Raw genomic sequence first — 27,585 nt, forward strand, 5'->3', positions numbered from 1 at the left:
ACTAGCCCAAAAGGCATGTCCCATGAAAATCTTCTCTTACCAGGAGATTGGGGTTAGATGTGAAGACATCCCCCTGGGACTCTAGGTAAGAGAAATAGAGGAGAAAGGGAAATAGAACGATCCAGAGGGTCCTAGAAACCTACAAGAGAAACATTGTGATGGGTGGATCAGGGTCCAGGGGGTCTGCTCAAACTATTATACTAACCAAGGACAATACAAATAGTAAACATCAAACCCCTACTTTGATCTAGCCAATGGACAGGACATTCTCCACAGTTAGATGGAGAGTGGGGACTGACTGACATGAACACTGGTGCCCCATATTTGACCACCTCCCCTTGGTGGGGAAGCCTGGTGGCACTCAAAGAAAGAATAAGCAGGCTACCAAGATGAGACTTGATAGCCTATGACCATAAAGAGAGGCAGGAGGTCCCCCTTGGTCATAGACCTAGGGAGGGGAATAGGGTGAAAGAAGGAGGGAGGGAAAAACAAGAGGATACAAGTGGTGGGTAACAAATGAGTTGTAGCAGTTGTATTTATTTTCTTGCAAATAACATAATTCAATTTTTCTATGGCTGTTCCTCTAGTCTCATGTCCTCAAAGTTTTAGAGTTTCTGCTATTTCAAAAGTTGTAAAACAGGACCTCATATTTTAATGTAAATTTCTCAGTACATTCATCAGTAGCAAGGCCAAATATCCTTATTTCTATGCAGAGAAGTCTCTTTTTTCTACTCAAAGTGGTATATCTTGGCCATCTTTAGTTTTTTGAGGCGCTCCTATATTGTGGGTAGTCATCCATGGCCTTTGTTATGCTGAGGTATACCTATTTGATTCCTAGTTTCTTTAGAGCTTGCTCCATGAAGAGATGGTAGATTTGTGAGACCCCCTTCCTGCAGCTGTTCAGATGATTGGTGTCATCTGTAAGTCAATTAATGTGACATGTTACGTTTATTGATTTGCTTGTGTTGAAACACTCTTGCATTCAGATTCATTCAGGGAAAAAAACCTACCATACATAAGCAGCATTTAGCCCAAGAATGCAAAGGCAGTTTAATAGAAGGAAGTGTTTAATACCATAAAGTTGATATGCTATTGATAGTGATAAAAAAAAATCATAGAATATACCATTTGATCCTGGGAAGGCATTTGACAAAGTTCAGAAATCTCTAAAAAATTTTGTAACACTTGAGTTTGATGCATTTTCACTACTTCCTAGTAAATTACAAACATTAATCAGTTTTATAACCAGTCAGGGATATAGGAAAGGTTTTAAGAGTCCTTTGTGCTCATAGTATGCTTTTTTACTTTCTAAGCTAGTAATTTATATAATAATCTTCCAAGAAATATTTTAAGCAACCATTCTGTTAAAAAATTTTTTTGGAAATTGTTAAGAAACAGATGAGTCGTTGGATGTCTGTCTTAGGAGAAATCTTGTCTTAGGCACACCCTTTTTTTATGTTTGGTGTGAAGGGGCCTCACTTCATTTTGAGCATGGATTGCTTTTCTTGAGGAAATGCTACTGAAAATGGTTGTGCGTGCCTGCTTCAAGACTTGACAGTTGTTCTCCCGGCCACTTCCATGCTGTGATGACATCCTCTTTGTATGTCTATTTGGTGACCAGTGCTCCAGGAAAGTCCATCCCTGCCTTGGCATACCTATGCCTGAGCCCATGTCCCCTTCCACCGAGAGCAGCTCTTAGCATCTTAGCCCTTACTTACATCTCAAACATCCTTAAAGTATCTTACATCTTCATCTTCAACAGCCTTCATGCCCATCCATGCCTTAGGTCTCCATCCTTTGCCTGCATCACTTGTCAGGGACCTGCTGATTTCCTCCTACATCAACACATCCTTTCTACCCTGGTGGCTAGATTAGTTTTTCTGTATTGAACTTGGGTGCTGCTCCCTGTGTAAAATGTCATGAGTCAAGGTTTCTGATGGAATGATTTATAAAAATGGCTGCTTGACATTTAAAGCTGTCTTGCCTGCTTTTCATGAGCTCTTTCCACCTATATTTCCATCATGTCATGCTAAACTTGCTCCTTATGGGGCCACAGTGTGTAATGTCATTGTGTCTGCAGGGTGTCTTCCTGAGCTGTTTTCTTTCTTTAGAAAAACTGAGTCATCATTAAAATGTGTGTGTGAAATGTCATAATTTTCCTAATAGTTTTCTCTCCATTCTCTGAGCCTTCACATCACTCTGTGCTTGCATGACATCTTTATATTTTCTCATTGCATGGCAGTTAGAACAATTCCAACTGAAGAATGTGAAAAAGTCATCAACTGATAAAGCCTTTGGTGGAAAGCTCAATTTCATTCAGTTTTTCTATTTTTTGCAACTGTTTAACATAATGTATTTATATTACATAGTTTATAAATTGGTATTTTGAATCAAAATTTGATCATAACATATACATAATGAATACCAATATACCTTTTTAATTTCAGACCTATAAATGTCATTGATGTTGTAATCTGGAGTTTTTAAACATTCCTTTGCAGGACACTAATACCACTGAAAACATCAAACTGAGCTCATATAAAAGATAGCTGTGTGCGTTATCTTATTTGTTTTTATGAAGTAATTTTTGGTTTTCCACATCTACACTAACATAAATCATTTAACTAAAATGCCACATGAAAGATAATAAAATATTACTATGCTAGCCTTGAGAGACAATGTTAATTAAATTGGAAGATGACATTAATGCCTAACAGAATAACTATCTCCTTATTTTTGAAGACACAAAAACTTTATAGTCTTATATTGCGTCAAAGTGCCAGGATTTTTTTTTTTCAACAGATTGAATGCTATGATAAATATCAGCTCTTTATAACTTTGGACAGCATCTTTTTCTGAAAATCAAGCTTGAACTCCCCATGCAGTCTCTGTGGAGATAAACGCTTAGAAGCTTTTCAAGGCAGTGCTTTTGATTCTACCAGACTTTAATCTCCCGTGGATAATATTTATATTGATTTGGAATACAGAGGCAGGAACACACCAAGCCCAGTTACATCCGTGATCATGGCCATGTCTTGAGGATACATCTCTCTGTTAACTGCGTGTGAAATCCACTTACACTCTTCCGTGTGCTTGAGTTCAGTGTGCTCCTCTAAAACTAGACTCTGGTGGTGTCTTGGTAGTGGTGTTTCCACCGCAGCTGGACTCTTTTTGATATATGTGGATGTTTGTTTTCTTTAGCTTTGTTTTGTTTTTGAGGCAGCTCTCACGTAACCCTGGCAATCCTCGAAATCACTGTGCAGCTTAGGATGCCATTAAACTCTGTCCTCCTGCCTCACCATCCTGAGCGCTGGGATCACAGATGTGTGAGATTACAGATCGAAAACACCTGGTTTGGTAAAAAGGCTCTATGATTGTTTTAGTCCACAAGCCATTTAACCACACATGCCACATGTGGATTTTTTTTGTGTGTGTGTTTTGATTGTTTGTTTGGTCTGCTTTTGGCTGGGTGTCTTGAAGCCAAGTGCCACTAAGTAGCGCCTAGGTAGCCTGAAACTCACCATTGTTTTGCCCCTGCTTCTGCAGCGCTGCAATTACAGGTATGAACAATCTTGGCCATGCACAAACCTTAGGGTTTGGTTTACAGTCAAATTCTTCAAAGTTCACAGTGTAAGTTCTCAGTGTTGATACATAATCACAGTGAAGTGATACATCATCATATAGAGGATGTTGGCTTGAGGCTCCTTTTCGGCTTAACTCCTCATGGTATGAATTTCTAGGATTTTTGAGTATTGCATGAACTGGACGTAACAGAGCAAGACACAGGAGCAAACCACAGGAGCAAGCCACGGAAGCAAGCCATGGGAGCAAGCCCATAGGCAGTGTTCTTCATCATCTCTCCTCCAATCCTGCCTCCAGGTCCTACCTTGAGTTCATTGCTCTGACTTGCCCCAGGGATGAAATGTGAGAGTCATAAGCCAAATAAGCCCTTTCCTTCCCGAGTTGCTGTTGATCATAGCTTTTCATCACAGCAACAGAGACTAAACCAGAACAGAAATTGATACCAAAAGTCGAGTATTGATGTGACCAACCTGACCCGACTATGCTGTTTTTTGGAGGATTATGGAAGTGTCTGGAATTTGGGATGGAAAAACCCTTGAGTTCTCAGAGGCTAAGAGGACATTGCTTCGGGTTTGGTGGAGGTCCCAGAATTTAAAGGAGTCATGGAGAGAAGCTGAGGCTTGGCCCCACGAGACAGGGTCAGGGTCATTGAAGAAAGGCTATTGGTGTAGGTGCAGCGGAGACCTCAGTGTGTTGGGGATGCCAGGAATCTGGGATGGGAAATCATGTTTCCCAAATACAATCACGTCTCTTCTCTTTCTGGAATACAATCACCACAGAGCATTTGGTCCTTATAAACATACAAATCTATGAATATTTAAGCTAAAAAATTTTACTTAAACAGGACTTTTGCCATTATCATGGTCTTATAAAGTAAGAAATGCTGTTAGCTTAATGTGTAAAGAAATACATAAAGAACTAGTTAAAAGAGAATAGTGTGCCTTTGGAAAAAATTATAAAGTCCTTTGCACTCTAGCCCAGAAGATTAAATTTTATAGTATAATTTGTTATTTTATAGAAACTTTTGTTTTTTTTTTCAGTTATCCACATTAATTGATAACATATCATCTTTAAAAATTTAATTCTTAGGCAGTTTCATGTATCAGAGGCTAGTTTCAAACGCTCTTCCTGAACATTCTGATCTTCCCGCCTCTGCTTGCAGGTCTGGGTCACACCTGCCTTTCTTGTCAGAAAATCTGTAAAAAAAAAAAAAAAAGTAAAAATTTAAAAGAAATAAACATTGTTATAAGTTTCGAAAAGCCCCAACTTCCTGGGTGTGCTGGTGCCCTTCTGTAACCCCCCCAGCCGGCACTTAAGAGGCTGGAACAGGATGTTCCAGCGATCCGGGGATGCAGTGTGACGTCAGCCTGGGCTTGCGCAGTGAGACTCTCGATCTCTGTTTCCTAGAACCTCTCCCAAATAAGCCAAACCAGAACAAACCAGCAAGCCTACGCACTAAAGAATACGCTGGGGAAGAGGAGGCACTCAGTCCTGAGGCGACTTGATGTGCTGGGCTGGGTTGAGGGGGGGTCCCTTTTCTGAGGAGAAGGGGAGGGGAATAGGGGGAAGTGGGAGGGTGGGGGCTATGACTGGGATGTAAAGTGAATGAATAAAAAATAGAATAGAACAGAACAGAACACAACACAACACAACACTCTGGGGTAGGTGGGCATGGAGACACATGTCTTTAATCCCAGGACTTGGAGGCAGAGACAGGCAGATCACTGGTCTACAAAGTGAGTCCAGGATAACCAAGGATACACAAATAAACCTCGTCTCAAAAAACAGACAGACAGACAGACAGACAGACAGATAGACAGACACACACACACACACACGTAATACAATTCAGCTCTTCAGCTGTTCAGATGCATCCCCGTGCTTCCTCTAAAGACTTCCAAAGAAAGTAACATGCACAATGCTTTTTAAGTGCTAAACTAGGTATCTAGTTCCGTCTTGCTCCAAGGCCCATGTAGTTTGTTATATGTCTACAGGCAAGATGTTGCATAGAATTATAATACCCGCCTAGCATCAAAGTTTACTATATAGAACCACAAAATCCTTTTTGATTCACTGTGTGCCAAGGAAAAGAACTTTGCAGCTGACCTTACACCTATATAAAGATTAAGCTCAGAGCTTCTTGAACTACAGTTGTGCTCTAAGAAGCATAACAGTTTTGGATAATTTGCCACAGAAACCCTAAAAGTAGTTTCTGTCTGCCTTTAAAATGGTTAGATTTATTAAAAGTAGAAGGCAACATTTAAAAATGATTTATACAGCTAAATAAACTTTTCATTTTTATGTTGGCATATAAAAAAAGCAGCAAGTGAAAGTAGAATTTGTTTAACATAGCTTTCACTGCTCAGCTATGCTGGAGTGAGTCCCTGCTAGCAATCTAGCCTCCTTACATCAGTGGACTGGTCCAGCTTTATTGTCCATTCTATTCATTAGTTTGGGTAAATTGGAGAGTACAGTAAAAGTCACTGCTACGATATTGCTGTGGACAAACATGTCCTGTATCCCTTATTTTTATGTACTGCAACCCATTTAAAGAAAATTCAGCAAAATTCTGTGCAAAGGGAAGATGCTATTCAGATACAGGGGATCCCACCTTTCAATTAGTTTGCGCTTGATTGGTTTGTATGCACAAACTCTCGCATGCTTGTAAAGGTGTTGGTAAGAGTACCAGTCACAAGCTTGCAGATCTTAGTTTATCAATAGCTAAAGCGCCATCCCAGCTAGCTTGAAAGCTTGCTCTTTAGACTGATTTCATCAATGGAGGAGAAGACCAGCTATGGGCTATAACTGTATACCTTCAAATGCCCATTGTTGCCTCTGGAAGACTGAGCCAGGTGCTCTGTCTCACATCTATAACTCTATCACATCTGTAACCCTAGCTAACCAATCCTAGCTTAAGACAAGAGAGTCACAAGTTTGAAGCTGATGAGAGCCATATAGAAAGTTGAAGGCTACCCTGTGTAACTGTGTGAGGCCCTGTCTAAAAAAAAAAAAAAAAAAAAAAAAAATCAAAATAGGCTGTGGATGTAGCTCAGTGGTAGCACAGTCGGTCCCCAGAACTGCAAGGAAAAACAAAAACATAACCCCAAAACTATAAAACATAAACTTTGGAAGAATGGTCTCTGGTTGATTGGCATCTCTTGGTCCATGTACTGCTAGATGTTGACTTTCGTTGTTAATTGCTGTGATGTGTGCTTGTGAGCTTGGCATGCACACCTCATTCCTGTTCTGCCGTTATGCTAATGAACTGGACCTCTTTTTTTTTTTTTTTTAAATTAAAAATGTGCTTTTGTTTTGAAACAAATTTAAACCCTAGGAGAGATGAATGTTAAAGATTTATCAGTCCACTACTGTCTGGAAGTGTATTTATCATTAAGCATGAAAGTTTCTCAAATTAGGCTCTCTCCAGATGAAGGGTCTTTGTAATGGTTGCCTACTTTTGCCATTGCTCTTAATTCCTACAGTCTTGTTCTCGCAGATCACAGGGACCAAATTGTCTCCATACCACAAAGCGTATGCTCCCTAAAATAACCTATCAGTAATGACAATTCTTTGAAGTTGGGAAATTGAAAGAGATGATAGAAAATAATACTATCACTACCAGAAAGAAATAAAAAGTCACTGAATGTTCACTGCTGTCCGGTCTAGTAGGTTTTACACACATTGAAACAGTTAAGACCTGGGTTTGCATCTTTTATTGTGAGAATTTGGGTGAATTACCATTGCAGTTTCCAGTGTCCTCATCTGTGAAATGAGTGCTGGGAGGATTAAATGGGATTTTATATACACTGCGAGGAAGAGGGTGCCTGAGAAACTCTCCGATGCCCAATTCCATTTTCACATAGAACTCATGTTTTCCAAGAACCCCAGCAGAGCTGGGGTGAGGGGCTAACACAAAGCGTTGGAGGATGCTGGGTGTGATTTTCTGTGATGCTATTTTTAGAGTCAATGTTCTTCATTGTTTAAAAAATATTATTCCTGATTACAGCCGCTTTCAAGTGCCCATTTGCTTGGCTTCATTGAGAGAAGCTGGGTACATTGTGAAGCAGTGATGTTCATGGTCCAAGACCTTTTCTGTCAAGCATTTGAGAACTAAGCTTTTGAAAGGAAGGTCTCGTTTCTATGAGATGCTTCCGTTCTTTTTTTATATTTTATTGATTTGTTCATATTATATCTAAATTGTTATCCCATCCCTTGTATCCTCCCATTCTTCCCTCCCTCCTACTTCTGTTCTTTAAATGGTGATCAGCATCTCTCAGAGTCTCATATTTTTATCGTGACTTTGCTTTACAGTGTGGCTTTAAAAAGGTTTAATATAGATGTTTATTATTTGAGGAATAAGTTATTCATGTATTTTCAATGAAACTTATGAATTAAAAGTTGAGGCATCAGTGAGGAGTCAGTATTTCACCATTTGAATTTTTTGCTATTTAGGTAGAGATTAAAGAGTCAATATCTTGAAATTTTCTATTTTAAATGCCATTCTCACCAAGAATAAGAAATTATGCAACCATACCTTTGTCGAACTTAATTAAAATGTCATATAAATTTTGATTCATTATAATAAAACTTGATAAAAATATATCTCTTTGCAGAGGATTCTGATTTAGATAGTTCTGAAAGCTAACATAAATGGGATATTTTATTGCCCGCCTTTTAGAGTGCCAAAATTAGTAAGAAGCTTAATATCAAATGCATTTTTCTAGATTAAGGCATACATAATCAAACTGAAAAATGGTTAAGAATTCTAGTCTTACAGTGATACAGAGAACTACATCACCCAGTATGGCTGCCATGAGTTAATGTGATCTCTGAGCACTTCAATGTGGCTAGTCTGCATTAGGATGAGGCTAGATTTTGTCAGTTTCTTCATTGATTGAAGAGATTAAGGTTAACACTTGGCTTATAAAATGTACACAGGAAATACTACTTTGTGTAAGGAAATCTAAGGAATCTTTTCCTTACATATAAACACTGGAGACAAAACAACAGGAGAGAGAGAGAGAGAGAGAGAGAGAGAGAGAGAGAGAGAGAGAGAGAGAGAGAGAGAAAGCGAGAGAGAGAGAGACAGACAGACAGACAGACAGAGACAGAGAGAGACAGAGACAGAGAGAGAGAGGCAGAGACACAGAGCGAAAGATCACCACCAGTGTAAGTTAAGCTAGCTCTTGCTCTTCTGGGTTTTGATTATTTTGTTTGTTTACATCTTAGTAAATGGTTTTGCTTTTGTTTTTTGGGTTTTTTGCTTGTTTGTTTGTTTTCAGACAGGGTTTTTTTGTGTAGTGTTGGCTGTTCTGTAGACCAGACTGGCCTTGAACTCAGAGACCCACCTGTCTCTGCCTCCCAAGTGCTGGGATTAATGGCATGTGGCACTACTGCCAGCCTTTGTAAGTGTTTGAATGAGAGAATTTCCTTAAGATTTTGTTTTTTTTTTTTTTTTTTTTTTTTTTGAAGCCAGGCTGTAGTGGCACACACTTTTAATGCCAGCACTTGGGAGACGGAGGCAGCTGGATCTCTGAGTTGGAGGACAACCTGGTCTACAGAATGAGTTCCATGACAGCCAGGGCTGTACAGGGAAACCCTGCCTTGACAGAACAAAAAACCACAAACAAACAAAAGAAGATTTTGTTTTTGATATTGTCTTCTGTTTTAAGTTACAAATGAGGTCACTCCATGAAGACTGACACAAAACTTGAGAATTGATATTGTGGACATTATGAATATGTGAGAATAGTTCAATTATTTTCTTGGTTTGAGGTAAGAAAAAAATCATTACTTCAAGACAGAAGAAATCCTTCATGAGCATGGTTATGATGACTCGATGCTTAAGGTTTAAGTACAAGCCCAAATATCACTTTTAGCAGAGTAGGCGGCGTTGTCCATTTCAGCCACATCACACAATTGTAGATGTCCGAAGTTTTTGTAATAAACACTCTCAACAGAAATTTTCCTTATTTCTCTTTACACAAATTCTCCTTGAGTATTTCCTCTTTTAGACAAGTAAGATTGAAAATACTTATTATCACTAAGAATTTTGTACACTTCCTACAGAGAGAGTAATTTCACTTGGCTAATGATACCAAGGCAGGATAAAAGTTAAGTTCAAGGCACATAGGGAGAACAGAGTTTCTGAAGAGCTGCTGCTTCCACGGTTAACTGATAGGAACTGTATCACGTATACAAGGTTCGTGGCTCACAGTAGCATATATAAAGTGATTTCCGTACAGTGACCTCATGAAACTTGCCTGAGGTCTGTGGCTGCTGCTCTTTTCCTGCCCTCACGCCTGCTGTAGGCAACAGAGCCATTGACCTCTGCGGCCCTTCAACGCTTGCCCGTGGGTCTTTCCAAATGCTCTATGGATGCATCCCCTCTATTGCACCACTTTGCTGAGGTCCGGCTCATGCGCCTATTCTGGGATGGACCTGGTCTTTCCCTTGTTTCTGTGAAACCGCCTTGCTCTGCATTCACAGAGCTTTCCCACTTCCATTTTCTGCACTACACTTTCCCCAGAAAATGCCACCTCATCTATTTTTCAAGTGTTTATATAACCTATTGTTCTAATGGCTGGTCTCAAATGCTTCACACCACCCTCAAAGCCATCCCTTTGTTTGCTTGAATAGGAGAACTTCATCAGATTTCCCCAGTTTGATGTACAACAGCCCCCAAGACCAAACATGACAAAACAGTTTCTTTTACATGAGTTACTTCCATAAAATTCAGAAATCATGTAAACAAACTGTGTTATGAATTAACTGGTAGAGCATCTATTTCTGAGTGGGCTAAGGAATTGCCAAGAGTGATGAAGCCTGTTCTGGCTCTGAATGGGGTGTTGACAGCCAGCGAAGAGCTTCTTCAGTAAACCCATTCTCATGTTCAAGTTCTTCCAGATGTGAGAAATAATTAAGTCTTTGCACTTATTGGAGCCTTTTATGCTTTTCAGGCAGGAACTGGCAGCTGTGATGAATTAACTCGGCCTGAGTGTGTGTATGTTGTTTGGGGTATGTGTGAATACACATACATGTATGCATGCATGCACATAGCACTTGCCAATAGTAAATCAAGGTCAGACTTGAAAACAAAACAAAATGAGAGGCTGGTTACAATGCATGCTAAACATTTTCACAGCTTCCCTTCCAGAGCACTTTCTCTAATGAGTCCCCTTTTCTTTATTTTTTTCTAAATGTTAAAGGAATGAGGATAGAGGATTCATAGCTGTTCAGTGATATGTTGTTAAAAATGGGGACACAAAATAAGCACATTTCAAATATTCTAATGTATTAATAAATGAGGGGACTAGTAAGATGTTGCAGTTCGTTCAAAGGTGAATGTGTGGAACCATAGATACATAAATAACAAGGAATGCTGAAATAAACTTATAAACAGATGCAAAGCCAATAATCAGTTGCGTTCTCTAAGACAAAATGTACATTTCTGTAGATAAGGGTCCTTTGCATTATTATCAATTTTTAGCAGCTTGCAGAATTACAAAATAGCTTAAAGACAGTCAAAGGACAATATTGTTATGATGAAGCACTTGGTAAAGTACTCAACATTTTTTTTATGTCAGTGTCAAAGTCTTTCACACTGTGTGTTTGTACACACACACACATACACACATATACACGTGTATACCTACATAAACATACATACATACGTACATACATATATCTTCTTTTTGTGTGTGATAATAAAGCTTCCTGACTCTGGTTCTGGCTAAATGCCATATTCAAATAATTGAAACCATTGACCTCTTTTGTTGAAGACTGTAGGACAATGAAGACCCAATGAACAAATGGGGTTTAGAGGCTTATATACCCTTTCCTAGGGGAGAAAGTAGCAAGGCATGATGTAGGGAATTTTAGGGAAGAATACATGACTTTGTGGTGGAGATAAATGAACTCAGAAATATAATAGGCTCAGACAAGGTTTGTTTAGGCTTTGGGTGTTTGGTTTCTTCTTCTTTGGCTGATGAAATAACATGGCGGACACAACTATGTCTCCTTTTTGGTACAGCCAATTCTTGTGTAAATAAAGGATTTTCAAAGAAAAGCCATTTCCAGCTTCTACTGGTTCACTCCCAAGTGCAGGCAACCTAAAACATCCTGTGGTTCGAGGCACCCACCATATTTTCAGGTGTCTTCAGTCTCAACTCAGAACTGAACCATAATTTATTGTAATATTTCATTAGGGATTTTTATATGTAAGTAAATTGTCTCCATGCTGAAGAAAAGAACACATTCTATTAGGAAGAAAAGAAAGGAGAGCTGAATAGAATAAATGTGGGACATCTGTGAATAAACAAGACCTTTGTTACTTGTGACACTGGGGAAACTCAGGACTGGAAGGTGCTGCGTGACTCACCAGGGTGGTACAGACATGTTTTCTTGACCAGAGGCTGTGTCTCTTCATATTGTCATTACTCGCTTGGCAGCTGCTATAGAAATGTACCTGCGTATAGGTACGCATCATACTGTTAAAAGTTCAGGGAGTCTTAAGAATTATAATTACAGAAATCAGTTCTTATCTTCCCACTGTGAGGCTGCTGGGGGATGCCCTTCATCACCCTTTGAAAGAATAAAACTCCTTGATAACTACTGCTTTTCTTGTAACTATTCACCTGCACAGAGTAGTTGGAGGTTCAAGTGATTTCCTTTTATTAAAGCCATTCTGACTCATGCCAGATCAGAGGCAGGGAAGGGTTGGACGAACGGTCTGCTATAGAAGGTGTGGCCCAGCCAGGTTTGGAATTCCATGGTTTCACCAGGAGGAATGTGATCTCCTATGTTGTTCTCTCTCTCTCTCTCTCTCTCTCTCTCTCTCTCTCTCTCTCTCTCTCTCTCTCTCTCTCTTTCTCTCTCTGTTTTTTGAGACAGGGTTTCTCTGTGTAGCTTTGGCTGTCCTGGACTTGCTTTGTAGACCAGGCTGGCCTTGAACTCACAGCGATCCACCTACCTTTGCCTCCCAAGTGCTGGGTTTAAAGGCCTGTGCCACCATACCCAGCTCCCTCTGTATCTCTTAAAGAGAGAGGAGACGTAGACAGTGTACATGAAGTGTATACAAGTAGGCAGGAATTAGAACCTAGAGAGATACTTTCCTTTGGGGATACTCCAAGGTAAAAGTATGTCTTAGTATACACTAACTAGGATTAAAAAAAAAAAAAAAAAAGAAAGGATAGATAGTTTTGAAACATTATAACTACCTGTAAGAATACTTTCTTTTCATCTCCTCAGTCAGATTTTAGACCTATTGACCGAAAACCATGGCTATAACAAAATCAGGGCTTAAAATTCTTAGAGGAAACTTGACATGAAATTTTTTTTATTATACTCCTATGTAAATGAAAAGGAGGTGCATTAAATAAAAAGTATTGGTGTATGTGGCTTGCCAGAACGTCCATTAAAGAGTTCACTCAGCTAGTTTTGAGGGTTTTTTTTCCCCCCTTCACGGATATGTGTTATTCACCATTGTGTCTCCTTCACCAGGCAAAGAACCAGCAGGCTGCCATCACTGTGCACTAAGCAGAGCCCCAGTTATGTCTGATACCAGTGCTCTGTCACAGTACTTATCACTTCACTTTGCAAATGAAGCAGATAGCTCCTGTTCTTGGCCGCTAGCTTGTCCTCTCTGAAGGAAGGCACTCTAAGTGAGGGCTTGTGTTGGTTTTTCAGTCCTGGTGTCTGACTGAAGGCTTTGCATAGCTATATATCTGCTTGTAGAAATCAAGCAAATTTGATAATAACCCAGCTATGGTCTTAGCCATCTTCTTACTTTTTATGTTTATTTTAAGACATGGTCTCACTCAATTGCCCAGGCTGGCTTGTCACTCTGTAACTTGAGCTGGCCTTGAACTCCTGACTCTTTTGTTCCCATCTACTGAACTAGCTGGGGATAGAAGCTGCTGTGATAAGGCCTGGCTCCTAAGATTTACTAAGGATCCACATGACTTTAAAATTCTGATTCCAACCTCTCAAAAGAAAAAACATGTGCTCATATTGGGTCTGGTCTTTGGTTCTGTCTCTGAGGCTTTTGTGCATTAAGGCTTGAGTGACTGTCTTCTTGCAGCTCAGTGAGAAGCCAATAAGAACTCAGAGCATGGCTGGAAATGAGAAGAGACACCGCTCAAGCCTCCTGCAGGTCATTCACCATGGAAACAGGCATCACGGAAGCAACACAAGCATATCATCTGAAGTGGAAGCTAAGAGGTACATCTTGGACAGGGTTGGCTGTATTTTTTTCTATATACTTCTAGAGGTTTACAAGAAAAGTTCATAGAAATTAGCCATTCATAGAACACATTTCCTTCCAGAAAGTAGTACAGCAGATATTCCATGGAATAGCAGAATAGCCCTTGGGAGAGGGCACGAGAGAAATGATTACTGATCACACATTCTTCTCCTTATAGCACAAGTTTAACATACAAAAAAAAAATTGTCCATGGGGCTGTTGTGACATGGTTGTTATCTCAGGGTTTCCCAATTTAGCCCTCTGGGGACAGTTTCCTATTGGAATTTTTTTTTTTTTTTTGTTAAGTGGGGTCTGCCACGCCTTTCATTTGACCTCTATCCAGAACTGTTTCACTAGAAAGCCAACAACTCTTGTCGAAGACCTTTAGTCAGATGTAACAATGTTGCTCTCTGTCACCTTTCACAGGAGGCATGGGGTGTCACTAAGAGACAGTGGTAGACAGAATAGTAGCTGGGATGAGATGAGGCAGACAGGATTCCTGTTTGGGAAATGAGAGATTTAGTAAGCTGAGTAGGCTTTTGAATGATGGGCATCATAGATTTCTGCATGTGCCACTGATATGTCACTGTGGCATGTGGCACTCGCCCTGGCAGGTGTAGAAATTCTTTTACAGGTTGCTTGAAATTTGTTTTAGATTATGTCTTTTTTCTCTTACCAGCCATTTTGGGAACAGTTTGGAAAAGAATTTAAGATATAGTATGTTTATAACGGTTGTGCAGAATTTTAATGTCTTATTCATTAGAATTTTTAGTTTAGGTAAGGCTGAGACATTTTTCTTTAAAAATTTGATGAGGATAAGTACATAAATATATTTTCTGTAGTTAGAGTGTAAAATGCAATGTGATGCGCCACAGCTTCAGAATAGGTGTTCTGCCTCCACCGATGTTCAGCTGGATATATAAACTTTAGGTCTCCTCAAGGCTTTTTAATTTGAAAAAAAATTTTTGTAATAGATTATTAAAATAATTGAAAAGGAGATATGATATAAAAATATTCATCTATTTGGAATGATGTATTTTTTTAGATAAAGATAAATTTTATATAACTAGTTTAATTAGTCACCATAGGATATTTTTCTAATACTGATAACTGATATGCTATAATTTTGTAAAAAGCAAATTTGCCCTAAAATCTAAACAGCTAAATTAACACACTGTGAGTGATAGAGTCTTAAAATTGCTTAAATTGACAATAAAGTATTTGTTGTGAGAAGTGCTTTTTAAATTATAGAACTAGTTAGGTAGTCCACACAGAATATATGATAACTTAAACTCTTAATTTTCCAAATGTGGAATACAGTGAGACTATAAAAAATGACTAGTGAATTTGTGAAATTCACACAATGAGAAAAATGCAAAGAGGATCATTAGTTTTGAAGCAGTGATGTTTCTAGAAGTCTTAAATAATATATCAACATATATTAACTTCATCTTCTCATGTTTAATGATGTTTACAATTAATGTGGTACAGTATTCCCTAATTTGAGATTAACAGTCATAATTAACTCAGAATAGATTCTTTGAAGTGGTTCAAAGGGCTTTTTGTAATAAATTATTAGCCTCTAATCAGCTAATATGAAGTGAGTAGTTTTGGGGGATGTGAGAAGTTTGTTAAAAATCTCATAAAACATTTAATTTAAGTTAATGAAATGAATTTGTATGGTACAGAATCTCTATATGGGAAGAGAGCCACATCTGACATTCCAGAGAAAGCTTTATTTAGACCAAGTTGAGAAATCTTTGGGATAGCTGGCTTTACGCTGTGCTATCTTGGGTGTTATAGCTGAGTAGGTTTGTAGGATCTTCAAGTCCCCTTTAAGCCATTTTCTGGGGTGTGGAGGAGCAGTGAATTGAGTTATTAAAAGATAAAAAAACATTTTCCATCTTGGGTTTCCTAAGCTCTCCACAGCATGTTGACTTTAGGTTTGTAAAACTGAACTTTGCCTCAGAAGACGTTGCTTTTTCTCTTGTGTGGCTGGACCTGGCAGACCCCAAGGATCCTGGTGTCCCTGACACACAATTGAGATAAGGAGGGTGACAGGAGCCAGGGATCAAGTCTGGCACGCCTGTTGCTTCCAGTGCCTCAGCGACGTCGGAGCTCAAGGCTGCAGCGGACCACGGAAAGACACAGGTTTAAAGTGTTTATATTTTGATAGGGTAAAAATGAAGGCACCTGTGCTCAAGGCTGTGAAAGATGAAACTGCAGAGGAGAGTGTGGAGGAGGAAGAAAAACAGGAGCACGAGGTGAGCGAGAAGGACCTCCCACAGAACAAAATTCAATCTTGTAACAGCCAAGGGGGGAAATGGACTTTCTCTCTCTCTCTCTTTTTATATTTTTTACGTAGGTGTTTCCCAAACCTGTTATTGAAGATCTAAGCATGGAACTGGCCAGAAAGTGCACTGAACTCATCAGTGATGTAAGTAGCTTTAAAGCCTTCTGTCTTACTTGCTTTGTTCACACTGAGGCTGTGTTGTAGGGTCACGGGGCTAGAGAGAAAACCCTGAGGTCATCAGTTAGGGCACAGCCATTTTCTACATCACAGAACCAAGTCCAGACATGTTAGGTGATATCCCCAAGGTCATATAGGCAGGGAACTTCTGCTGGAGCGAGTCTCCTCCTTCCTAATCCAGGTACCATCTCTTCCAAGTCTTGCGATTGTCTGGAACCGCGTGGTGCTGCATTATCAACTGCGTCCTGTTGTTTGAGAAGCCCTGAGACTTTAAAATTAGCAGAATGATGTAATTCATCTTGGATGGATCTCTATCTATCTAAATGAACGGTTCTCAACATGGAAGGCCTTTATCTAAATGAATAGTGCTTAATATTCTGAAGATTCTGTCAAGTGCCATAATTTTCCAAATCATGAAACTTCATGTACCGTTAATTTCATCCAACATTTCTTTGCAATATAAGGTGTGGTGTGTGTGTGTGTGTGTGTGTGTGTGTGTGTTGATAGAACTATACATTAACAGCCCTGGTTCACATGATAATATCATTAAAAAGGAACATTTTTAGTTTTAGGAATTACAGCTAGTTTATATGCTATTCCCAGGAAATTTAGAAGTATTTAATGTAAACATGTACACTTACATGATAAACATATAAACTAAAATTCTACATTCATAAGGAAGATTGTTTCTCACTTAGGGTGAGAACCCACCAGATCCCCATAAACCATGTAAGAGAACTGCTGACAAGAACCATGGAACCAGGCATGGTGCTGCATGGCTTTAATCCCAGTGCTTGGGGAGACAGAGGCAGGAGGATCTTTGTAAGTTTGAGACTAGCCTGGTCTACAAAGAGAGTCCAGGACAGCCAAGGCTACACAAAGAAACCCTGTCTCAAAAAACAAAACAAAACAAAACAAAACAAAACAAAAAAACAAGCAAACAAACAAACAAGCAACAAACAAAAACAGAAAACCATGGAGCTCTGTGACATGAACTGTGTTTGTGCCTGCATTGAGGGAGCTGAGCACAAAACTAGTGGCAACTGTTGTTTGTAACATGCAAAGTTTGTTTCCAGGGCAGTAGGGTTGTTTATTGGCCAGTTCTCCAAGGTCAACTTACTTAAGTCAACTAAACAATAACCTTGGAAATGTTATTAATGCTGGTGGCTGGTGGTGGGTTTAGTTTATAATTATAATTATAATATGTGATGTAGTTAAAACTTAAATTAATATGTCTTTGTGTTATTACTTAGTCATAACCATAAATTACTTAACGTACGTGAATTAATTTTGGAAACTGCAATAATAAGAAAGCAACAATGGTAGCAATGACTGTGACACCAGTGGCAATTAAGATATATTGAGGAACATGGCCAGGTGTTGTGAGGTTGGGTCTCCTATTTTCTCCCCATTTTAGAAGCAAGAAGATGGAGGCACGCAGAGGTTAAAACAGGGAGGTGAGCACAAAGCCCTTTCTCTTTACTCGGCTGTTATTTCTCACAGTGGCTATCCACGTAAAGCTTATTACTGCCTCTGGACTAAGGTCAGGCACAGCTATGCCATCGTTTAAAGCCAGCTCTGGAGGCAGTGCCTCTTCAAGCTTTGATATGTTTTTATTGAAGTGTAATTATTGCTGGGCTGTAGCTTTAATTAGGCAGGTGATTTATTGGAGTGTTTTGAGGAGGATTGCTTACTGGTGACTTAAGAGCCTTCCTGTAGGGAGGCACAATGGCTTTTATTATTTTGTGGATGCAAGGATCATGCCGTTTCTCTCTCCCTTTTAGGTGAAATCAAACACATGGGAGAAATTTCTGTTTATTATAAGATTTATTTTCCTGGCGGAATGTCTGTACTACTTAAATATTTAGAACATGATTATTGTTCCTTACTTTATGCCTGAGTGTGTGCTCACACCTTATCTCATCATAGAATTCTGTACTTACTAAGATACTCATTTAGCTCCTAGAATTTTTACATGGATCAATAAAAATTATGAAAAAACCACTGATTTCTCAAATAAAAATTAAAGAAAGGGTTTACACAATCATTTAAAAACTATACGTTAAGGTTGAGGATAAAATTGAGCACCACATTTCTATCAAGCATATACAAGGTCTTCAACCACAAAATAAATAAGTAAGCAAACAAACAAAACTGAGCTAAATTAAATGTTTGTGCTCCTAAACGTTCCAGTCAAATGTGACTAAGGAAAAGCTAATTGTCCTTCCTCAGTGACACTAGTAGTTTTATGGGGAGCAAGCAACCAACTCCAGAAATCTGAAACTCCTTTTTCTTCACATCAATAAAATTTCTAAATTTGAAATTTTCTTCTCTGCTGTATAGTTGCATAGCCAGCTGGTTGTCTAAAGTGCATCAGTCACAGAGGGGAAATGAGATATATAAAATGGATGTTTTGTCACATTGAATTAGACCCGCGTTCTGGCTGAGCCTGTACTGTACGGTGTTTCTAATGTGTGGAGCTAGATTAGTGGCCTACATCTAACCTACGGCACCAGTCCTCTCCAGCCATCACGCCAAAATCAAACAGGAACCTTTAAATGCTTCGGTGAGGTTCAGTCGCTCATCCTTTCCTGGAGGGGCATCTGTGCTTCCTTGCTGCTTTTCGGTGTTTTGAAGGCAGTTGTGTTTCACATTACTGAGTTCAGAGATATTGCTGAGTGACAATGTGAGGGGCTGCTGACTTAGCAGAGCCCTGTGCCCTAAAGCTTGAGGAAATCCTCCTATGCTGGACACCAACTCACTGAGTTAGCAAGTTCCCTGCGATTGAAACAAGGTCAGTGTGACCCTCAAGCCTTGGCCATCCTGATAGCCTTCCTCTTTGCTGCTTGCACGCCAGGCACCCCGACACACATTTTAACTTGTATACTCCAGCAAGCCTCTGTGTAGGATCTATGTGTTCCAACTCAAAGGTGTGCAAACCAGAAGTTGAGAGGGTGTCCGAGACCACCCTCCAAGCATTGGTGGGGACAAAGTTCACGTGCCAGAGCCTAGCTATCAGTCAGCTTCTTCTCTGCTTCATCTCCAACACAGGTGTCGGGGGCTATGTGTTTCTTTACACCGGGTACCTCTATATGCCCTCCATCGGTCCAATTACTCTTCGGGTCTCTTCTAGCCTCATCTGTGTCCACAGCAGGATCATAATCAGAACTGTGCTTAGCAGTCCAGCTGTGGGTCGCTTGGGACTATGAGTGAGATAACACTCACGTTTACTTCCAGCGCTCCTTATAATGCTGTTTGGAGCTCTACAGACTTGAGGACAAGAGTCATTTTCAGTCCAAATTTCCTACCTGTTGCTGATAGCTTGGACCTGTTGTCTTTTTTTGTAGCAGGTTGAATGACTGTAAGGTTGTGAGGGATGGATTGGATAACCACTTTCCTGAATTCTCCCCTCACCTTTGCGAGTATCCGGGGCTCATCCATTTGAACTTGCCATTTCACTCGGGGTGGAGGGAGGGGAGGGAGGAAAAGATGGAGGGAGGGAGGGAGAGAGGGAAACAGGTCATTGGAAGCCCAGAGGCACTGCTATATCCAGGCCCATCCCAGTCAGTATGTACAATGTTAAATTAGACTGGCTTGAGGTCAGTCCTGGGAGGCTTCACTGCGTGGAATTCTCTACCGAGAAAAATGTCAGTTTTTCCGGTAGAGTGGCTTCTCTTTGGGAATAAGGATAAAGCATTTTTTCCCTTGTCTCCTTGCCTCTTCCGCGCTCCCCGCCCCCTGTCCCCCTCCCAGGTTTCTGTTTCTTCTTTTTTCCATTTAGTTTCTGCTTTGTGTTTGAGCTGCGCACATCATGGTGTTTCCTCTGCAAAACTCACATCCCTGCCCTAAAGGACAGCTAGCCTCCAGGCAGCCTTTTAGTTTTCCTTTCAAGCAGGTAACACTTTATTTCCCTAAGTGAGTGCTCTGGTACTTCAATATAGTTGTCAAACACCTCATCAATTTCTTTTATCAACTAGACTTGCCTACTGGATTGAGCATCCTAAAATCATAGATCTAGTGACATAATAGCAGGTAGTCATAAAAAGTGCTGTGTGAGCTGGGTGGTGGTGGCAGTGGTGCCCGCCTTTAATCTCAGCACTCAGGAGGCAGAGGCCGGCAGATCTCTGTGAGTTCAAAGCCAGCCTGGTTGAGGGAGTGAGTTCCAGGTCAGCCATGGCTACACAGAGAAACCCTGTCTTGAAAAACAAAACAAAACAATAACAAAAAGTAGGTGAAAAGGAATCTTTGGTATGTTTCCTGTAAATGCGGCAGAATGAGCCTTGTGTAGGGCTAATGAGGCATCATCAGTGGGCTGTCTGATTCACTATTTTATTTCAGAGCTTGCAGGGTGTTCACCTGCATGCAAGTCAGGACAATTTTTTCCAGGCAAATGAACTTGTTTGCTGTGGAAAAATTCTTCCAATGATGAAAACATTAGATTTCATGTTACTCCTCCAGAGAAAGCCCAGACTGGATTAGAAAACCTTGGAGAGTGACCTTGGTCCTGACCTGCTCATTCATAAACTGTGATCAAACTGTAGCCCTTGCTCTCAAGGTTTACTGAATTCAGCGGATATGATTTCATTAGGGCAAACACTTTCTAGATAAGCATGCGTGTAAGAAGAAATATTCACAAACATTTCCACGTCTGTCATCCACCCTGAGCCATTAGCTAATCTTGCACTCACTGAAAGAGCCATGGGCAGGAGCAGGAAGAAACTGTGCACTAATTTTCCTCTAATTTTAGTGGTGACATTGTGGGATTAGGGAGAGAAGCCAAAGGTTAAAGTAAATGTTTGGGACCTCTTATTGACCACAAAGCCATCAGCATTGCCCTACTTTTGCCTTTAATTTAAAAATGTGTTGGATTGTGTGTTTTGTGCGAGACAGATGGTTGCAAGTAACAGCAGGAGCTTACTTGGTACAACAGAGAATATTTTCTCTCCACATGTAAAGCCTGGAGGTAGGTGGTTCCGTCTCCACACAGTAGCCATTTTCAACCTCCCTGGATCCCTTTCTTCTGCCTGCTCTTCATCACCTCATGACATCCCTGCTGCTGCCCCCTGTGATTGGAGGATAGAAGCTTGCTATGGCAGATGGCTGTTCAAAGCTTCTCCCCTTAACACAGAAACATTAGAAACTCTGCTGGGCAGGTTACATGAAGTCTCTTGTGGTGAACTTTTTGCCTCCTTGCCCCTATACCCTCCCAGGCTAATGGGAGGGAGCGGGGTCAAAGAAAATGGTGTGACAGGGCCTGGCTTAGACCAGTTCATCCCTTGGGATTGAGGTTGATTCTCATCTAGGTCTGTGTGTTTGGAGTGAAGGGCTGTGGTTAGAAATCTCGCCAATACATGGAGCCAGCCTTGGACCATCACATGGAGACAAGGTTATAGGTAGCCATCTATCTGGTGATTTGTATCTGAATAAAACTTTGATGTTGTTCTCATTCATTTGTCATTTGCTATCACAGTGGCACAGGAATCCTACAAATATGTAATAGAATTAATTATGTAAAATCTTGCTAATGTTTACCTACTGTCATGCATATTGTGGAATTAACTAAGAATTGTGTACAAATTCACTGCAAGCCATACACACAAACTTGTTAGAAACCCAGCACCAATCATGTGTGTGTGTGTGTGTGTGTGTGTGTGTGTGTGTGTGTGTGTGTGTGTGTGTGTGATTTGTGTCAGATTTTATAAGATGAACACCAATAGGCAACTGACCTTTTTAAAATTAGTTAATTATTTTTTTGTGACCTTAAATCTTAAAATGCATCTTAAATTTAAAGATGCGAACACATCCAACTTTTTATAAAGATCAAAGAAGGTCATGGAGCCCAGCAAGGAAGGCTGAACTATTTGCCTGCAGAACAAAGGAAGTAAATAGTTCACCCTTATCCTCAGCTTCTGTCCTCAGCATTTAGCCCCTGTCAGGCATTATCAGAAGGCCCCTAGCCAGGAGCACATACCACTGCAGTAAAGAATGTGGTCCTGATGGGAGAGATGGTGGCAGAAGATAAAAATAATGAGCCAAACTTAAGCCTAATGATAGGCTATTTTTTTCTCACACTTAATTATATAACAGGGACACTTTTCCCCCCTATGATCAAAATAGCCTGGTATTTCTCATCCTGCCATTAACGATTTAATTACTAGTGACTGAGGAGAGAGATTTGCAGGAACCTTAAATTACAGTTAATCTTTAGGAAGGAAAAAAAAATGTAATTTAGTGTTCAGATAAGATAAATATGTTCTCCTGTTGATTTCATGAATAAAGCAAGGAGCAGGCATTAATATCTATGAGACACAGCAGCGAAAAATATAGAATTTTGAAATTACTTACTGTATTTGTATCTGTTTACACCTCAGGTCAGGTCAGGCCCCTCCAACAAGATTTGCATATGGGAAAATCTCCATGGAATGTTATTCCATTACATCAATATTAATCACGCCCTCTTAAGAGCTGGGTGGTGGGTACAAGTAAACATCACATTTGAATTATAATTAGGAAGACCATGTAATTTATCATGTGAATTGAGACATTTTTTCAAGCTTAAGTATTTATAGTCTTGTGTGGATAAACATGACTTTATTACAGAACGACATAAATTTCAGCAAATTGTTGCCATCCTCTTGCCGTCTGGGGTCTGCCCTGCCCAGTTCTCAGACTGTCCAGTAGTTAACATGACAGTGAGACAGTATTGGCCCTTCTTCATACTTCCTGATACTTTTTGAGCTCATGTGTCATGTGCAATCTTCTCTCAGAAGGAGAATAATTCTGGCCTCTCTCCAAGTAGTGTCTGCTAATTATTCATTTGGCCAATGAGTTTGAGAAAACTGAGCGTGTTCAGTTAAGGCCCCACAAGGCTTGCTCTGGGGGATCTGACCACTCACAGCGCAGTGGGGTTCTGGAATGATCTGTACCAGCTGGGGACCATCCTGGGCAGATTCTGGGCAGGGGGTTGGGTGGGAGGGAGGCCATGGGTGCTGATAAATTTAATAGGCCTGCTCTGGCCACAGTTTAATCCCCTTTCTCTAATCCAGTCTCTAAAGGCAACAATGCTAAGAGTGATATATTTGTTTAGTTTCTGCCCCTACATCTCAATATTTAGAATCTCTTCTGAGGACTTCTTGTTTCCTACCTTGTGTTAGGCAACTGTCTCAAGCCACAGATCGTATGGCTAATAGGCCAAGGTTTGGTGTGTGTGTGTGTGTGTGTGTGTGTGTGTGTGTGTGTGTGTGATATCTATATCTTTATATCTACAAGGAGAGAGAGAGAGAGAGAGAGAGAAAGAGAGAGAGAGAGAGAGAGAGAGAGAGAGAGAGAGAGAGAGAGAGAGAGAGAGAGAGAGAGAGAGAGAGAGAGATTGATTGAGAAGAGGGGGTTAGGGGATGAAGAATATATTATCTGTGAATGATCTGTGTGTGTGCATATCTGTGAGTGAGAGTGTAGGCAGGTATATGCAATTGCACATGTGTGGAGGTCAGAGGTCAACCTTGATTGTAGGCTCTTCTACCTTGTTTTTAGACAGGGTCTCTCCCAGCCCACCCTAGGCCCATGAGCTTCTGCAGATTTCTCACCTCTCCTTGCAGGAGTGCTGGAATGCGGGATGCTTGAGCTAGTCTTCTGGCTTTTCTGTAGGTTCCAAAGGCTTGAGCTCTGGTCCTCATACCTGTAGGGCCTTCACCCACCAAGCTGTTTCCCTAGGCCCCCAGCATTGAGCCCTAATGAGGACTGATACTTGCATATTGAATGCGTGGTTGCCCCCTACAGTGTCGTATCTGTCACATGCAGCCCGGGTAGGTGAGGGTTGTGGGATGGGGGTGGTAAGGCAGATCTCTGACTTGGCTGTTTTGAGGGACATCCTGTATTTCAATCTTTACTTCAGCAAATGGAATTGAGTAGCTTAGCTTTCTGTTAAGGAAAAGTACACTACAGCTGGGTTTCCCCGCCCCCTTCATGTTAATTATTTTCTTTTTCAGATCCATTATAAAGAAGACTATAAAAAGTCTAAGGACAAATGTACATTTGTGACTGATACTCCTATGTTGAACCATGTAAAAAATATTGGTTCTTTTATTTCTGAGGTAAGGTCTGAACAGCTGTAAAATGGACTGCTGGTTCTTGTGTTTATGTAGCTAAAACTGTACATTAAAGTTGGAGAATAGTTTTGAAAGTAACACTCAATATTTGTCATATCTAAATTATCTAATGATGAGCCAAGTTAATACGTGTAAACTGATTTTACTATATTTCATTGGTGTTATACTGTATATGTGTATTTTGACTGTATATGTTATACTCTATATGTGTATGTATAATTTTCCTTTCTTTATGTACAATTACTCTTGGAAAATAAACATTTTCATCAATGTAGGAGAAAGTTCTGGCAGCATAATTTTAGAAGTTTCAAGTTATTCATCTCCTAATGAATGCATTTTAGAGGTAGATAATGAAGTGCCATATTGGAAATAAGTGAAGTTTGTCAGCTAAGTTCATCAAGCATACCATCATTGATAAATAACTTTAGTGTTTATTTTTTATATATTTTATTAATTTATTCATATTACATCTCCATTGTTATCCCATCCCTTGTATCCTCCCATTCCTCCCTCCCTCCCATTTTCCCCCTACTCCCTTCCCCTATGACTGTGACTGAGGAGGACCTCCTCTCACTGTATATGCTCATAGGGAATCAAGCCTCTTCTTGGTAGCCTGCTATCCTTCCTCTGAGTGCTACCAGGCCTCCCCATCCAGGGGACGTGGTCAAATATGGGGCACCAGAGTTTGTGGTAAATAATTTTTAATCAACTCTTTTTGAGTGGGATTAAGACTCAGCTGGAGGGAGGTTCTGCTTTGGAAGCCAGAGCAAGAGAAACACTCTCTTTCTGGTTGCAAAGCCACATGGTGCTCAGGGCCACAGTCCACAGTGGCTCCTGTAGCACCATGTGCTGAAGGTTTGCATCAGTCTGCGGATGAGTTTGGAAAAACGAACGAATAAAGCAGCGTTGTAAATGACTGACCTCTGGTGCTTTGTAACCTATGTGGGAAAGAGATAAATGTGACCCGCTCAGGTTTTTCTAGTACTGTGGAACAATTTTGAGAAAGCAGTCCATTTTCTGTTATCATTAGCAGCATCTTTAGCTGTCGGGACAACAGGCCCTTGGAGGAAATGCTCCATCAATCAACACCCAAATCAGCTCTGAGCAGGGAGGGTTACAGAAGCCTCATCCACAGAGCATGAAAAACATAATTTTTTTTCTTGTGTTACCTACATTATTTGTCCTGTGTAGAGAAATTCTTTGTGTTCTCACTTTGTGATTGATTAATTTTCCTGAAGGAGTTAACTGGAGAGCAAAAATTACAAGTGGTGCCCTATTGTGTTCCCGAGAACCTAATTTTCCCAAGAGGAAACTGTGACTGAGTGTTTGTCTTTTTAAGTAATGATAGAGCTTGTTCATAGTCAGTGCAGGCTGAGGACACACACACATGCAACACACACACACACATACACACACACACACACACATGGAGTAAGTAAGCCTCAACTTTCTACTGTGACCAAAGGAAGCCAAGAAAGCTTTAACAAAGAAACACTCTTCTTTTTCCTCCTCTTCCTGTTTATTATTATTATTATTATTATTATTATTATTATTATTATTATTATTATTATTAATTATTATTATTATATTATACATGTTTAGAGGATTTCATATGACGATTCTATATGTATATACAGTGTATTCTTATTTAACAGGTAGTTAACATTTTTATCTTTTAAAACAACTTCTCACTAGCAGATAAAAATTGTCCATACATCTGGGGTGAGTATGATGTTTCAGAACACACGTGACAGGCACTGAGCAAATGCAGGGAGGTAATGTTTCTTTCTCCTTGTCCTTATTTTGGGTCTGCATCCTTTGACTCCTCTCTTCAGGTTTTCATAAAATAAACAATACTCTGTTGTGAACTATGGCCATCCCCTCAGCTCTGCAGAACACTGGAACATATTAATTGTACCTAATTGTCTGGATTCCTGTTATCCAACGTCACAGACCATCAGTGTCTACTTATCACTATTGTTTGCCTTGAGACTCTAGACAGTAAATTCTAATGACTTATGTTATATGGCTCAAAAGGTCTCATTGTTCTCAGACCATTTGTTCACTGGCCAAATGCATAAAACCCTCAACACACAGACTTCCGAAATGCACAGATCGAAACAGAAACTGTCTCTTGTCCTTCCATATTGCCTTTAAAACTCTCCCATTAATAAGCTAGATTTATTTCTGTCTTTCAGAATATGCTCATCAGACTTATTGACATAAATTTAAATAGCCTGAAGGTTTTTTTAAAAACCAATTATGTCTCTAAAGCAAGTTTTCTTTTATAGTCACAATAGCAAAAAAGGATGCTTATATTTTTTTCCCTCTTCTTCTCTTAGGCAAAATACAAAGGCACTATTAAAGCTGATCTTTCCAACTGTCTGTATAAGCACATGCCGGCCACCATTGACAGTGTCTTTGCAAGAGAGGTGTCCCAGCTTCAGAGTGAGGTACATCTCAAATTTGTAACTGTGTGGAAGTTATTTGTCATTTTGTGAGCATTGTTTATCTTGGTTATCATTTACTAAGCCGAAGTTGGAAGAAACTGGGCTATACTGCCAATTACCAGAGATGAAATGGCAAAAAGTGAAAATAACCTCCAGGTGTCGGGTCTATGTCAGTCACCAGTCTATTTCTCCATGTCCTGTTTGTTGTTCTTTAGTGACCCAATTCCAATATCATCCAGACAGTCTCATAGGTGGACTTTAGATGGCTACTCTCAAGTGAGTCTCTGATTGCATGTATGGTCCAAAAGCCAAGAACATTTCAGTAGAATTTACAAAGACAGGGAAACAGGGGACAGTTGAATTTGGGACACACACAGGCCCATGCTCCCTCTGCTCGACCAGTGCTCCAGGAGTGCCCTCTTCTGTGGCATGTGTTTTCCGTTAGGTGAACTACAGCCCCGCTATCCAGGGACTCTAGCAGGTGAAAGTTGTTATGACAGTGACTCTAAACTACAGACAAGAAGGTGAGCTGTCATCGTGGAAACTCATTTTGAGTCCGGGAGTGTAGGGGGCTGATTTTTTTTCCTTAAAGAGGATTGACAGGCAAGGCATTCTGAATGTCCTCCATCTCCTGAATTTCTAGCTACAGAGTTTCAAACTAGAATATTTTGATGCTTTCTGGCTCCCTGCTTTCTTCACAATACAATATGATGATGATGATGATGATGATGATGA

The 27,585-nt window shown here is 40.1% G+C and overlaps 1 protein-coding gene across 3 annotated transcripts in view; it reads left to right on the forward strand.

Annotated features, from left to right (window-relative positions):
- The window catches only part of Nebl (nebulette), a 357,651-nt gene that overhangs the window by 232,569 nt on the left and 97,497 nt on the right, over positions 1–27,585 (forward strand). Inside the window, exons 1-5 of one of the 3 annotated variants that reach the window (XM_051151279.1) lie at positions 13,674–13,819; positions 16,002–16,089; positions 16,191–16,262; positions 24,281–24,385; positions 26,743–26,853. The exons of the other annotated variants lie outside the window; for them this stretch is intronic. Of the exons in view, the coding sequence (XP_051007236.1) occupies positions 13,704–13,819; positions 16,002–16,089; positions 16,191–16,262; positions 24,281–24,385; positions 26,743–26,853 (492 nt within the window). The 5' untranslated portion in view covers positions 13,674–13,703. Of the gene's footprint in view, positions 1–13,673; positions 13,820–16,001; positions 16,090–16,190; positions 16,263–24,280; positions 24,386–26,742; positions 26,854–27,585 lie in introns of those variants that run through there. 3 annotated transcript variants of the gene reach the window in all.

This window comes from Acomys russatus, chromosome 9 (assembly GCF_903995435.1).
Source record: "Acomys russatus chromosome 9, mAcoRus1.1, whole genome shotgun sequence".
NCBI lineage: Eukaryota > Metazoa > Chordata > Mammalia > Rodentia > Muridae > Acomys > Acomys russatus.